The following is a 14256-nucleotide window of genomic DNA, read 5'->3' on the forward strand; positions in this document are numbered from 1 at the left end:
TATATAAGGATTGAATAATCACCCTACAAGATAATTATTACTACTACTCCCATTAAACAGACTGGGCAAACAGAGGCACCTAGCCTTATTGCTCATTACCTGTCAGGTAGTCACTGGAACTAAGAGTTTAACCAACCGTCTGGCACCAGCACTCTCCCCACCTCCCTTTACCAAATGTCACAGTGTCTTGGCATTTGACAGATGAAGAGGGGGAAGAAGAAATTTTAGTGTGGCAGGCAGAAACTCCATAGATGTAAGACAGAACAGTTGGGTCAATGTCTGGCAATCATGATCTTTTCAGACCTATCAAATTTGTCCAAGACAGGACTCATTGGCTCTTTAGGTGAAGCTGAGCAGACACACCACAGCATGTCAGAACTAACAAGAAGAAAATATTTCACAGAGGAGACAGGCAAAGGTTCCCTGACGGGCCCAGGGTAACAGAAAATTCAGATCATAGCCTCCAGTGCCTCCAGTAGGCCTCCAGTGCCCTGCCCGTGTGTTCACTACACCCCCCTTGTACATAGAGTTTTAACATTTCCCTGATGCATAATCTATTCATTTAGAAGTGTACCATTCTTAGAGAAGGGAATTTGTTCTTCCCAAAATGCTGGCTGAGCCTTGCTGTTTGACCTTTTTACCCATCCCCCTGTCTTTTTGTCTAGCCTCGCCTTAGTGCCTTAGTTTTGACTCCTACATTCCTCATTTAATTCTTCCAACAAGACTTCACCACCTAATTACCCAGACAATCCTTTCCCATAGAAAGGTAAAATATTCAGAGGTTTGAGTCCTTCCACTTCCCCGGTAGGAATCTGGACACGAAGCCATAGCTCCCACCATCACTTTGAGTATCTACAAATATTGTTCTATTTTTCCTTTTCCCCTGGGAGATTTCCTCCCAGTATTGCCTCACCACCCATAACATACTCAAAGTGCCCAGTCACCAGGATGCACGCAGAGCAAGCACTGCTGAAAAGGACTTTTCTTGGAGCTTTTAGTTTTTGTTCCACAACAGACATGTCATGGACGCTCAGAGCATAAAACAGTCTAAGTGGCGCTGAGCACTCCAAGAGTGCAGTGGACTGGGCACTGCCAAAGCTTCAAGCCTTCTTCCCCACCACTGAGGACTTCAGTTCTAGCTTGCACCTGGCTTCGCCGCCGCAAGACCCGAAGTGGGAGAGCGAGTCCAGTCCAGTCCCAGGAATCTGGCTCGGGCTTTGGCGACTCGGTGAAGCTGGCAGGAGGCAGGCTGAGCTCCACTGCAAGCAGCCAAGTGGCCCGGGGCGCGCCCGCTGCCCTCCAGGAGCCCAGGTCTGGCGCACCGCGGGGTGCAGGCGCGTTCCCATTCCCGGCAGCCGCGTGGTCCTCCGGCGCGCCCCGGCCACTGCTTCTGCGGGGCGCGCCAAGGCCGGTCCCCACCATCCACGCTGGCTGCAGGTCTCTGTCCGGAGTCTACCTTACATAAGGCGGCTGGGCGCGCTCCCGCAGCTGCTGACCCCCCAGCGGAGTTGGGAAGTGTCCTGCACGCCTCCTTGACTGCCTCCTCTTCGGAGATGAGCGCCCCTGGTAGAAGGTGACCCTCCCTGGCCGCCACCAGCAGCGGCAGCCTGGGCGTCTCTGTTGCCCGTCAGAGAAGGCTGCGATTGGAGCCGGGAGCGCCTCGCTGTGCCCAAGCGCCTTCCCTCTGCTCCCTCCTCCTCCCCCCACCCTGTGGCTGTGTGTGTTCCCTGCCTGTGAGGGGACCGGGCCAGCAGTCCAGGCTCGGCGCGCGGTGGAGCTGCGGCTGCTCGTGCTGCTGGGAGGAGCGGTGGAGGTGGCTGCCTTGCGCCTCCCCAGACTTCCCAAGTGGGGGCAGAGCAGGCGCTCGCTGGAGACATCAGTTAGAAGGCACGGGCAAAGAGGGACCAGCAAACTCCTCCTCGGCGTCTCCTCTCCACCCCCTTTTGGTCCCTGCCCTTGGAGAAAGTGGAGTGTGGCGCTGGGTTGTGGCGATTTCTTCTGACTGCTTCGCGGTGCGCGGATTCAGCAGCTGCCGGGCGGCGCGGGGCTTTCCGCTGTTTGCGCCTCTCTCTGGGTGGCTTCCCCACTGCACACCTCCGTCTACCATGAGGAAAGGTCTGCGGGCTACAGCGGCCCGCTGCGGACTGGGACTGGGATATGTGCTGCAAATGCTCGTGCTACCTGCCCTGGCCCTGCTCAGCGCCAGCGGCACGGGCTCTGCCGCTCAAGGTAAGGGGGTCCTCCAGGCTCAGCTGCCGCCTCCCCATGCTTCCTCCTTCCCTCCTTCTCTCTCTCCTGCTACCCAGTTCTGCCCTTTTCAGTGTAACCCGTGGCTCGCAACTGGAAACCACTTGGAATTCCACTTTCCTAACTAGTCAAGATGCGTGGATGGTGCTGATGAGCTTGAATCTCTCTTCCTAGATGGGCATGGATGCAACGGGGAGACGTACAGGGTGTGGACTTGGCGTCCCTGTCAGTGCCTGGAGGTGCCTGGGGGTGTCCTTTGCACTTTCAGCCCTGCACGCGCACGTTGCTGCCCGCGGTGCACGCCAAGTCCCGAACCTCGGTGGCGACAGCTGGGTGGCATGCCAGAGATGCGCCCTGTTGTGCCTGGTGCACGGAACCTTCTGTGCTGTGCCACAGCTGGGGGTGCAGGATTATCATTGCTTGGAGACCAAGGGGAGCTCCGCTACAGAAATAAGTCCATTACCGCTGAGGACCCACCAGCGCGGTTTTCCCCCTGGGCGCTGTGGAGACAGAGCCCTCCAGGGCCGGCTGTGGCAGCGTGGCGGGTCTAGGGAGCCCATGCCTCTCCATGCGCCTTCTTCCCCTTCCCAACAGGCGCCCGAGAAACTTAAAACCCCAGAGCTCTCAGCGATCGGGATCGGGCTGGTTACTCCTACCAAATCCGAGACTTCCCGGGGTAACCGGCCAGTTTATAAGTCTGACATTTTAATTTAACGCGTGTGAGCTTGGAAATAAAGTGCCCCGACCTAGGGCTACTCCGGTGTTGGGAGGGGAGCGGCCAAGACCACGAAGGAGTTGGTGGTGGGCCAGAGAGGAGAGAAGGCACCGGACTGCTTGCCTGGCTTCCTCCTTTCCCCCGGAGTTTGGAATGGTCTTGGCAGCTCCCAGCCTTCTGAGCCCAGGAAGCTGCGTGGAAGGGACGTTGTGGGGTTGGGCAGGACAAAAAGTCAAGGCTGCCCCCTTTGGGGGTCTCTCTGTGGTCACCTGGGCCCCCAACCTTCTGGCCAAGCCCACCTGAGTCTTTGCCCACAGTTTGGAGGCGATAGAGGGCTGGGGGAGGGTGGCTCAGCTTTTCCTGGAAGGGAGGAGAGGCTGAAGGCAGCCTAGGCAGCTTCACTGGCAACTCAGGGACCCCCCCCCCCATCTCCATTATCCTTCTTTCCAAATTTGGAGGGCTGGAGAGGAGCCGACAGAAGCCCCCAGCTCCTCCGTGACATGCACACCCCAGCTCCTCCGTGACATGCACACGCCGTGGTGCTACGACAGCATTTCCTCCGCTCCCTTCGCTAGCTCGCTGGCTCCGAGCAGGGCGCTGGGGGCGGGCACGTTGGGGGTTGAGGGCGGCGTGGAGCCCAGGCTGGTGCGCGGGGGTGAGGGGTGGGGGGTGGTAGGTCATTAGCAAAGCTTTGTGAATTAGCGCTAGCTACTTGCGGAGTAAATTTTCCTGCTGCCCTGCTAAGTGGCCACGCTCATAAATCCTTCCTTCGCTTCGCGCCAGATGCCTCCCATCCTGGCTCCTGAAGGGTCCGCTCTGGTTTTCTCATGCACACCTCCAGAGCTCTTCTGCCTGTCCATTTCACAAAAGCTCCGTCGAGAATCGGAGCTTGTTTGTAGATTGCTTGCAATTGCTAAGAACTTCTCAGGATCGCTTAGAAGAGGGTGATGGGAAGCTTAAGTGAGCAACCTGATGAATAGCCGTGGAATCAACCTCGTGACTCCCTGTGGAATCCGCCTGCTGTTATTGGGCGCACAAAGAGCTGAGCCATGGGGTGGGGGGAACGGGACATAGTGTGTGGGGGGGAGGACAAGTTAAAGTCCCTAAAGATGCCAACCAGGAGATAGGATCCCTGCCGAGAGCTTACAACAGCTAAATTAAAAAGACTGGGTAGAAAAAGGATCAATAAAGATAATCAAACAGGGGAGATTGTAAGTGGATTAATATTGAAAGAAGAAGGGAGAAGAGATTAAAGAAAACAGGCCCAGGATAGACTGTTTTTGTCTTGCACTTTTTCTTTGCAAGCACCAGGCAAGTCAAAGATTGAGGGCTGATTCTGATCTCCGGTGGAAAAATAAAACCTATTCTGTTGGGTGTGTGCATTTCAGTGCCGGTCTTCTCCGTTTACTTTAGTTTCTTTGGTTCCTGGTGAATAGCATTTTTGTTCAAATCTTGTGATCTGTGACATGCACCATTCTGCCACTTTTATCTTTGTTATCCTCCATGTTCCAACATACTGGCTCTTCCTGTGCTGTCTGTTAGATAGCAAAGGAAGTACAAAGCTGTAAACTCAACTATCAGTGCTATCACTGTCACTGTTATCCCTTACACCAGCCTGTTTGCTATTGAACTACAATTAACACTTGCCTCTCAGAAACACAGATTTTCTAATGGTCCCAGAGTTTGACCTCCACTTCTTTCTTATCTTCCTTTCTTCTCCTCTCTGTAGACTAGAACCTTAACTCATACCCCCAAGGAATGGTTCCCTTTCGCTGAGGACTTAAAGATCAGAATGAGCTATTTTTAATCAATGGAAGTGCATAAGCAGTTAAGATGGGGGAGTTAATTTAAGCACTGTATAGTGTGGCTGAGGTTTTTATTGTATTAGAGACATGTTGGGAAAATCAAAAGTTTAAGTATATATCTCTATAGAGATAACCAATGAAACAACATAAGTTTAAGATTAACCCTCATGGTGATTTTTTTTATTAGTGAATGTATTCAGTTTTGTAACTGTGGTTTAAAGAGAGACAGCAGTCACTTTAAACAGGTCCTTGGGAAATTCTCTAGGCTTAGGCAACAACTTTCTCCTTTCTGGCTAGGCCCTAATTGCTTCATTCAGGATTGCTGGGAACTCTTGCTCCCGGGAATTTGTGGGGCTTCTGACTTCCAAGAATGATAGATTTTGCTAGGACAAGGCTGTGTGTCCGTGTGTGTGTGTGTGTGTGTGTGTGTTCAGTGTGTTCAGAATTAATGACCTCCTGTTGTACATATGCATTTATCTGGACTGCATAGCATTGATATGCTGCTTATCTAGCACCAACTAGTGTTACGAGTGTTAACATCACCAAACATAAAATTACTGACGACTCTAAACAGATTGGGATATTTTCCTATTATTGTAAAAATAATGGATAGTGTCTTAAAAAACGAATAACAGTTCTTTCTATATAGGAACAAAAATTACTTTCACATAATATTTATACATAGTGGCACAGTATAAATAGAAATTTGGCTTCAAAAGCAACCGAATTGCATTGCAATTCTGTCATGTAATTTTCCATTTTAGGAGCAGAGAAAATCATGAATTCATGTTGGAAATTTGCATGAAGGAACAGCAGACTAGTTAGCCATGATTTTGAAAAATAATTCCTTGTAATCTAGTGCAAAGAATGTTTAAAAGCCTTGAGTGAACAAACTTTTCAGGTCCTTGCAAAGAATGCGGAATCATTAAGATTACAACAGGCAGTTGTTGACTCCCTGGCCTCCTGAGCTGTGGACACTGGGAGTTAAACATCAGGGTCCTCAAGTATCTTCCCTTGTACTTTGGGAGTTCATTGTTGTAATCAGAATTGATGCGGATCTATTTTAAGCAAACACCTTAAGGACTGCACCAGGCAAGAGATCTCCTAAGCAAATCCTCTCAGCTTACGTAGTCTTGCTGCTGAGACTTAAACATAATTGTCCTGCAATGTATGCTAGGTCCTGCAATTAGAGCGAACAGCCAGAATGTGCTCTATTAGGCCTTAACTGCCGTTAGCACTCTTGTGATTTAGGTCATGGCTTTGCTGGAGCAGCAGAGGGAGTCACTCTCAGAAAAAGCATTAAAGTTACAGGCTGCCACCACTTCAGGAAGATAATGGAGGAAATGGTGGGGGCGGAGACTGAGCTCTTGCCTTGCAGTTTTATCCTAAGTCTTATTTACTTTGACTTTTGCATACGTGGCAGTTAAAAACAAACCTGTTCACATTTCCCTACAAATTCGAAATGTATTAGCTCATTTGGGTGGAGTGTTTGAGGTCTGGTTCATAATAGTCATCGTGCACTTATGTTGTTTTCCTAGACTGTGTGTTATTTGGTAGACATACAGTGTTGAAGACAATTTCCCTCAAGCAAGGTAGACATAGAACCATATAATTATTAATGCACTTTCTGAAATGCAGTAGAGGGCCTAGGTGTGTGGTCCTTTCCGTATTCAAGCATCCAAAGATAGTAAATAGAGGTCAGCTTAGGATTCTGTTGGGAAGGAGAGAATGAGTTACAAACTTTTAGCACAGAGGAACTTCAAAGCAATGATTTGGCTAGACATGAGATGTTTTTGAAGCTAAGTTTGCATGTCAGCAGTGTGTTAGTAGATTTAAAATGTTCTGTCTGGCTTTCAGTAAAGTGAAGCTATTAGTGATGGCCATCTATTCTATCAGAACAGTGGTTACCAAGGCCCCATAATCCTACTTCCAGCACCTCCTACCTGAGTGGTCAGGGTTAAGTTATTTAACCTCTCTCTGCCTCAGTTTCCTCTCATGTAGAATGAGATAATGTATACTATAGGTCATATTAGGAGTAAATGAATTAATACATGAATAGTTTTTAAAAAAATGTTTAGCTCATGCAAATTAAGAGTTGTTACTTCCTACTCAGTGGCTAGCCAAGAAAACTAGATATTAAAGGTCAATTTTTTTTTTTTTATTTGACAGCAGTGAAAGAGAGAGAGACAGAGAGAAAGGTCTTCCTTCCATTGATTCACCCCACAAATGGCCGCTACGGCCGGCGCTACACCAGTCTGAAGCCAGGAGCCAGGCGCATCCTCCTGGTCTCCCATGCAGGTGCAGGGGCCCAAGTACTTGGGCCATCCTCCACTGCCCTCCTGGACCACAGCAGAGAGCTGGACTGGAAGAAGAGCAACCGGGACCAGAACCTGACGCCACTATGGGATGCCGGTGCAACAGGTGGAGGATTAACCAAGTCAGCAACAGCACCGGCCCCAGGTCAATAATTCTGATCTCAGAGTAGAGATAGAGGCAGAGACCACTTCCCCCAAAACCAACAATGGAGCTATCTGAGGCGATACCCCGCCGTGGATCACTGCAAACTCCAGGTCAGGGCACAGTCCTTGAATAGTTAGTGGGAATCTCACTCCTTTCCATAACCTCTTTTCTTCCTTTTTGTTCTCTCTGGGAAAACAAGCCTTATGAACCCCAGTTCTAGAAATGCCACAGTGAGTCGCCATGAGTTAGGTCCTGACAACAAACTGTATCCTTGACATTTTTTTAAAATTAACTGGTTTATTTGAAAGTCAGAGTTATAGAAAAAGAGGGAGAGACAGAGAGATATTCCATCTATGGTCTATTCCCTAGAAGGTTGCAACTGCTAGGGCTGTGGCTGTGGCTCTGGCTGTGGCTGTGGCTGTGGCTAAGTCAGGACCAAGCCAGGAGCCAGGAGATTCTTCCAGGTCACCCATAGGGAAGCAGGGGCCCAAGCACCTACACCATCTTCTGCTACTTTCCCAGGCTCTTAGCAGGGAACTGGATCAGAAGAGGAGCATCTGGAACTCGAACTGGTGCCCTTATGGGATCCCTGCATTGTAGGCAGTGGCTTTACCAGCTACACCACAACTCTGGTCCAGACTTTCCGACTTTTCAAGGAGTATGGAAAGGCAACTTTTCATAAAAACATAAACACTTCTTTGGAAGAAAATAAGTCACTTTTAAGGATTTCTGATAAGGGTTTGGAAAAAATCAGCCTTTTAGGTGAATGAGAACAGTTTTTCTTTAGAAGAAAGAGACAAATGTACAGCCCATAGACCACAATGGAGTGCCAATAAAAACAAAATAAGAAACATATAGAAAAATAGGTTGACATGAAAGCAAAGCAAAATCAACAGGACTCTTTTTATTTATTAAGATTGATTCATTTACTTGAAAGGCAAGTATAGAAAAAGGAAAGACAGAATGAGAGACAGGGATCTTCCATCCACTGGTTCTCTCCCCAAATGGCTTCAAAGGCAAGGGCTGGGCCAGACCAAAGCTGGAAGCCTGTACTACCATCATGGTCTCCTACGTGAGTGGCAGAGAACCAAGCACTTGAGCCATCATTGCTGCTTTCCCAGGTGCATTAGCAGGCACCTGGATCAGAAGTGTAGCAGCCTGGATATGAACTGACCCTTATATGGTAGATGCTGCTGTCACAGGTGGTGGCTTAACCAGCTGCACCACAACAATGGCCCCAGACTTTTATTACTGATACAATAATTACAATAAAAAGTTTATGCATTTTAATTTAGGACAGCATAATCCAGATACATATAATATGTTAAAATCTTTACATTTAATTATTTATAATTGTATTAACAGATGCACTGTTGCTCTTTCTTTGCATGCTTGGTGCAAATGTCATTTTGTCAGAATTTTAAAATCAACCTAGTGATTGACTGGGCTTGTTAAGATGGTTCTTTCTCCTACAAAAGTTGTCATTTCGCTGTCAATTATTGATAGCCCTGTTTTTCTACCCTTTCCCTCACTCAATTAACCTGACTTCTTAAGTCTAAGTGTGAATTCTTCTTATTTGGACTTGTTATTGCTTATATGTCTGTGGAGCAAGGCTAACTGAATATGAGACCTCAAATACTGTTCAGGTCTCACTTAGTTCAAATACATCTTACTCGGCCGGCGCCGTGGCTCACTAGGCTAATCCTCCGCCTAGCGGCGCCGGCACACTGGATTCTAGTCCCGGTTGGGGCACCGGATTCTGTCCCGGTTGCCCCTCTTCCAGGCCAGCTCTCTGCTGTGGCCAGGGAGTGCAATGGAGGATGGCCCAGATGCTTGGGCCCTGCACCCCATGGGAGATCAGGAAAAGCACCTGGTTCCTGGCTCCTGCCATCGGATCAGCGCGGTGCGCCGGCCGCAGCGCGCCGGCCGCGGTGGCCATTGTAGGGTGAACCAACGGCAAAGGAAGACCTTTCTCTGTGTCTCTCTCTCTCACTGTCCACTCTGCCTGTCAAAAAAAAAAAAAAAAAATACATCTTACTCGTAGAAACTCAGTGATAGTTTTTATGCCACCTCTTTGAACTAGCATAGATCTGCCTTGAGTGATACTCAAACATGAGGGTTTTCTTTTTTCTGGTTCTAGAAAAGACATTGAAGAATTGGATAATTGATAGTTTGCCTTGTAAATATTTATCTCCAAATTTACAGAAGTTTTTATTAAAATATATTTTTTGCTTTCTGAGTTAACAAGTTCAGAAATAGTAAGCTTTTTCATCTTCTCTACCTACTTAGAGTTTCCAGAAGAACTCCTGCCTCTTCATGAAAACCCAAAACAAATATTTGGAATCTTTATAAGCAAAATGGCAGAAAATATTGAGCTGTAACTTTACAATTGAAAAATGAAGTTTTGAATTGAATTTTTGATGTGTTTGCTCATTTCTAGTATTTCTGTCCCCTCACCCAAAGTTGCTCCCTTAAATGTACATAATGAGATTTTGAAGTACAAAAGAATATCTCTGGATGTGATAGCTACGTAAACATACCTAGCCTTCTGCGTGGAGTTTGTCGTATTGAAGTTACAGTGGCATTCATTAAACTGAGGTTGTAATTTAAAAAGTGACTCTAGCTTTGAAAAGTGCCAAGTATGCATATTTGTCCTCCTGTCACTCTACCTTTTATTAGAAAGGAGCAGCAATTCAAAAGTGCTTTAGCAAAACTGAAGTAAAACATCAATGTTTCAGGGAATATCCTCTTTTAATTAAATGAATAAACCATATTTCATGGTCAGTGAAGCAGTGGAACAGGGAAGTAGAGGCAGGTATATCATTACGTTAACATGTTTGAGTTCTTGTTTCAAATACTTGAGCTCACAATAATCGTGGCCCCAATGATATTGATTAATCAAATTTAACTACTGAATTGCCAGTTTGACTTATTTTTAAGTGTTGTGAGGATAGAGGATTTTTATCTTCATTAATCATTTTGTCATGTGGATCCTGTGGATCATTTCATTTCTCAGCAATTATGAGAGCCACCAAAATGCCTCCTGAAGATGAGCATGTCTTATCTGCTCTTCCAACTAAGGGTGTTCAACAGCAAAAACTCGCTCAGCATGTTTAACCAGTTTATTGATGAACGCTAGCATTTCTCCTTTTTAGTCAATGTCATCATTGATTATTTAATCATGGACTTCCTGAACTCAACTATAACTTACTGTATTATTTTTCTTTTTTCTGTTTAGAAGAAAATCCTCAAGTGTTAGCATTCCTTTCCAGTCAAAATAGATCAGTGCTTGCATTTAAAATATATCTTTAATCCAGGCATGAGGGCGGCTATATTATCCAGGAATAGAAATGTGGATTTTTTTTTCAATACTCAAGATACTTAGTGTATATATTAATTAAAAATATGAAAGAGTACTTTAAGAGTAAAGTATGCTGTTTGTTAGAAAAGTATTCATGTAAGATTAATTCATAATACGTATTGTTTTAACAATAGAAATTCAAGGCAATATAATAGGTATGTGAAATGATACATTTTTTGGAATTTCAAGAACCTAAAACTCTTTCAAGAATTAGATCAAAGAGTAGTTTTTAACAGATGGCATTCTCTAACTTTTCCAGAAACTAAAAATGCTAATCATTGACACAATACTTTTTTATACATGATTTTCACAGATTATGTTATCTCTAATCAAAACCAAACCGAAATCCAATTACTACCACAACAAAAACTTTATGATTAGAAAGACAAAGTAAATAACTGTAATTTCAGTTTTAGCAGGTGTCTGTCTGTAATATGTTGACCCTGGTGTTTCTCCTTTTGGTGAAGAGGAACTGATACACTGTATCTTCATAGAAAGAAAGAGAATTTGCCAAATATACACATTGTAGCCACCCAGTGAAAGTGTTCAAGTTTAACAAGCAGCAACCTCCAAATCACTCTGAAATAAAACAGTAATTATGTTGCCTGTCATTTTCTTTAGCAACTTTCCTTCTTCCCTCTACTTCTCCACAAAATGATGAAAAGATATAAGCTGAGAAAAGTGCTATAGATACAATTCAAAAATAGGATTGAATGAGGCTAAGATCTTTCCCTCTCAACCAACCACAGCCATCACCCACAGAGCGTGCACCGTGGTGAAAACAGAAGCCTATTTAAGTAACTGCCCTCAGAAGCTGAGGGAAAACAGGCATGTTGAAATGATTTATTATTCGTGCTATCCAGAATAGACAGTAAGATTTGTATTTCTTCATAATATTATTCAACAGGCCCACTGACATGAAACTTTTATCTAAATAGAGTCTTGATTTGCCCTTATTTCAATTAATGTAGCCAAAGAAACTGCAGGCATATACTTGTAAGTAATGAAGCTTGGATTTGCTTTGACTCATTTGGGTCTGATGTGTGTGCTTGAGAAATCCAGAATTATATTGCAGACATATTGATATCCTTGAGTGCGCTTTATAAAATGCATTGCTATTTCCTGAGTTGCTCTGTTAAACATTGTCATTTATAACAACATCAATATTGTACCGCCAATCTCACCTGCACTGAATAGAATACTCTTAGAATGATATAGGCATTCTTATGGGCAATTATCCCACACAAGATATTGCAGTAGTGGAATTTGTCTTCAATAAAACATGAGTACACTTTAAAAATATTGTCTTTCTTTCTGTCCTTGTATATTCATTGAAAACATACCTTTATTATTGTGTTTGTACATATGTATCTGTATAGAATTCAAAAGGCCACAATGAATAAAATATAGTTTGCTTACTATATCATGAAGACAAAATGGAGAAGAAAAGACTTAACAGGACATACCATTTCCCAGTGGCAAAGAATAGGGGATCATTTTATTGGATTTCTTAAGAATGATGACCACACAAAAGATACATGTGTCATTTTTTATTGGGTTAAATATCTGGGAGAGACAGTATTTTCAGGCAGACTCTTAATGAAGTGGAGAATTATAAGAAATAGACAAATGTAGTTCAGTAATTCCCTGTGAGCGTTCGTAAATATATGCATGAGCCCATTGTGGGTTTGTATATAGCTTTTTCTGTTTGAGCAGCAAGAGTTCATTTTTCAGACAGGGCAATATCCTCAAGAAGCAAATGGAACATATAAAATGAAAATAAAACTTTTAAACTTATAAACACATCCATAAAGGTAGTTATTGAATAGGAATTTGGATTTAATCACCAATTTTATGGTGAAATTATCTTATTGTGACAAGTTGCCTTGCTGTAGTAAACTGCTAAGTCATTTCCCTCTTGTACAACAATGGTGCCTCATTAGTACAGAGTCTTATCTGGTAGATCCAAGTTTTGTTATGACATCCAGTGATCTCCACATTGAGCCTCTTCTTCAAACGCGTGTTGGAGAACTTCTGTTGTTTTGCTCTAAGGTGGGTGATGATTTGTTGACCAAAGGAGAGTGTTGTCTTTCATGCATGCAGGGGTAAAAGCATTTCTCCACTTTCATGATAGGATATCTGGACCATCTGCAGGAGAGACAGCAGTTTCCTGGTAAGCAGCCTACATGAATGGCCTCTGCTGTGGGCCGATCGAAGCTGAGGCCAGTTCCGTTGTTCTTCCCTGACCAGAATTCAGTGATTGTTTGCTTCAGCCTCTTCATCAAATGGCGTGATGTTTGATTTTCTTGGACTCCCTCAGATGCCATACTGATGGCTCTATTCCCAGGTTTACCTATTACATACCTTTAAAGATTGATTGAAACAGAAAAGTAGAAAGTCAATGACATAGCAGAAGGTTGTGACTAATGAAAGAACATAGAAGATTTCAGGATACAGTGATAATGTGTGTCCTTGCTTATAACCAATATTAAATGCAAGTTAATATATAAATATCTTCATGCTACATCACTGTGTAGTTATATTCTGATTATTGGAGTCTGCTTCCACATCATTTGGTATTTTTGAATGTCCTATTTTTAAAAGATGCAAATAAATTTTGCAACTTGGGAAAATGTTTTTGGTGTTCCCTGTTGTGCATATTTATTGATGATATGGGATTTTCTTGGGAAAATATACAGTCTGCCATTGAGAATAGCCAAGTGTATAATACTGCCTCACAAAGTTTTGTGATTGCAAGTGTAAATGTTAATGAAGGAGGTTTCTTTTCTAATGCTGAATCACAAGACTTAAAGAGAGGGTCTTAAAGATAACAGAGGACTCCTGGAGTCCTTGAGTTTGTTTTACATTCAATGACAGTCACTAAATTAGGGAAAGGAATGTTCAAACAACACACTTGAGGAAAAGTGATTTTTATAGAAAGGAGCCATTTCTGCTAATAGCCAGTAACTGCACATAACCCCGCTGACATTAAAAGTCCATTAGCTAAGCCCAGTTTAAATAGCAGCTGATGCAGTGTCAGCTAAATGTACATTGGAATTTTTTCATATAACACAGTAATAGCAGTTCCGTAATTTTTTTTTTCTAAAACTATGTACATTAAGTAAAACAAATGTCATCCAATAGTGGTCGCAAGGCCGCTAATAAAGAGGCAGAGATTTGTGATGAAACAAAAGTAACAACAGTCTTTGTAACGAGAAGATAATAAACGGTCGGGATGGTTTCAAAGGGGAGCTTTTGAGAAAAATCATACGGAGCAGCTTAAGCTGACATGCAGAAAGAGTTGTTTCCATAGAAGCATGTATCAACCTGAGCTACTCTGAGATATTCATTTAAGGTGGGATGGATTTCTTTTTTCATATTTAGCTGTAAGGTTTAGATTTACACTGTATTTTTTAACTACAGGATCGTCCTCCTCAGATAGTGTTGTGTATGTCAGGTGGGGAGAGGGTTAGGGATTTGAAATGGGGAGAGTGAAAATGCGGGTATAACTTAATAAGTGGTAATATTTTAAAGGTGATTACTATGATAATATTTTCAAAAGCACTGTGATGTATTCGTGCTTTTTGAAATGAAATTGAAGGTAAAAAGGTCCATCTTGTCCTCCCAAAAGAGTTCTTTAAATATACGTATTTCCATCTCTCAAGTAT

General features: G+C 43.9%; 1 protein-coding gene across 2 annotated transcripts in view; it reads left to right on the forward strand.

The window, feature by feature from the left end:
- Positions 1-1613: 1613 nt before the first annotated feature.
- The window catches only part of UNC5C (unc-5 netrin receptor C), a 380855-nt gene continuing 368212 nt past the window's right edge, over positions 1614-14256 (forward strand). Inside the window, exon 1 of one of the 2 annotated variants that reach the window (XM_008267581.4) lies at positions 1614-2229. In XM_008267581.4, the coding sequence (XP_008265803.1) occupies positions 2106-2229 (124 nt within the window). In that variant the 5' untranslated portion in view covers positions 1614-2105. The remainder of the gene's footprint in view (positions 2230-14256) is intronic. The other variant, XM_017347400.3, reaches the window with a different exon arrangement.

This window comes from Oryctolagus cuniculus, chromosome 8 (assembly GCF_964237555.1).
Source record: "Oryctolagus cuniculus chromosome 8, mOryCun1.1, whole genome shotgun sequence".
Taxonomy (NCBI): Eukaryota; Metazoa; Chordata; class Mammalia; order Lagomorpha; family Leporidae; genus Oryctolagus; species Oryctolagus cuniculus.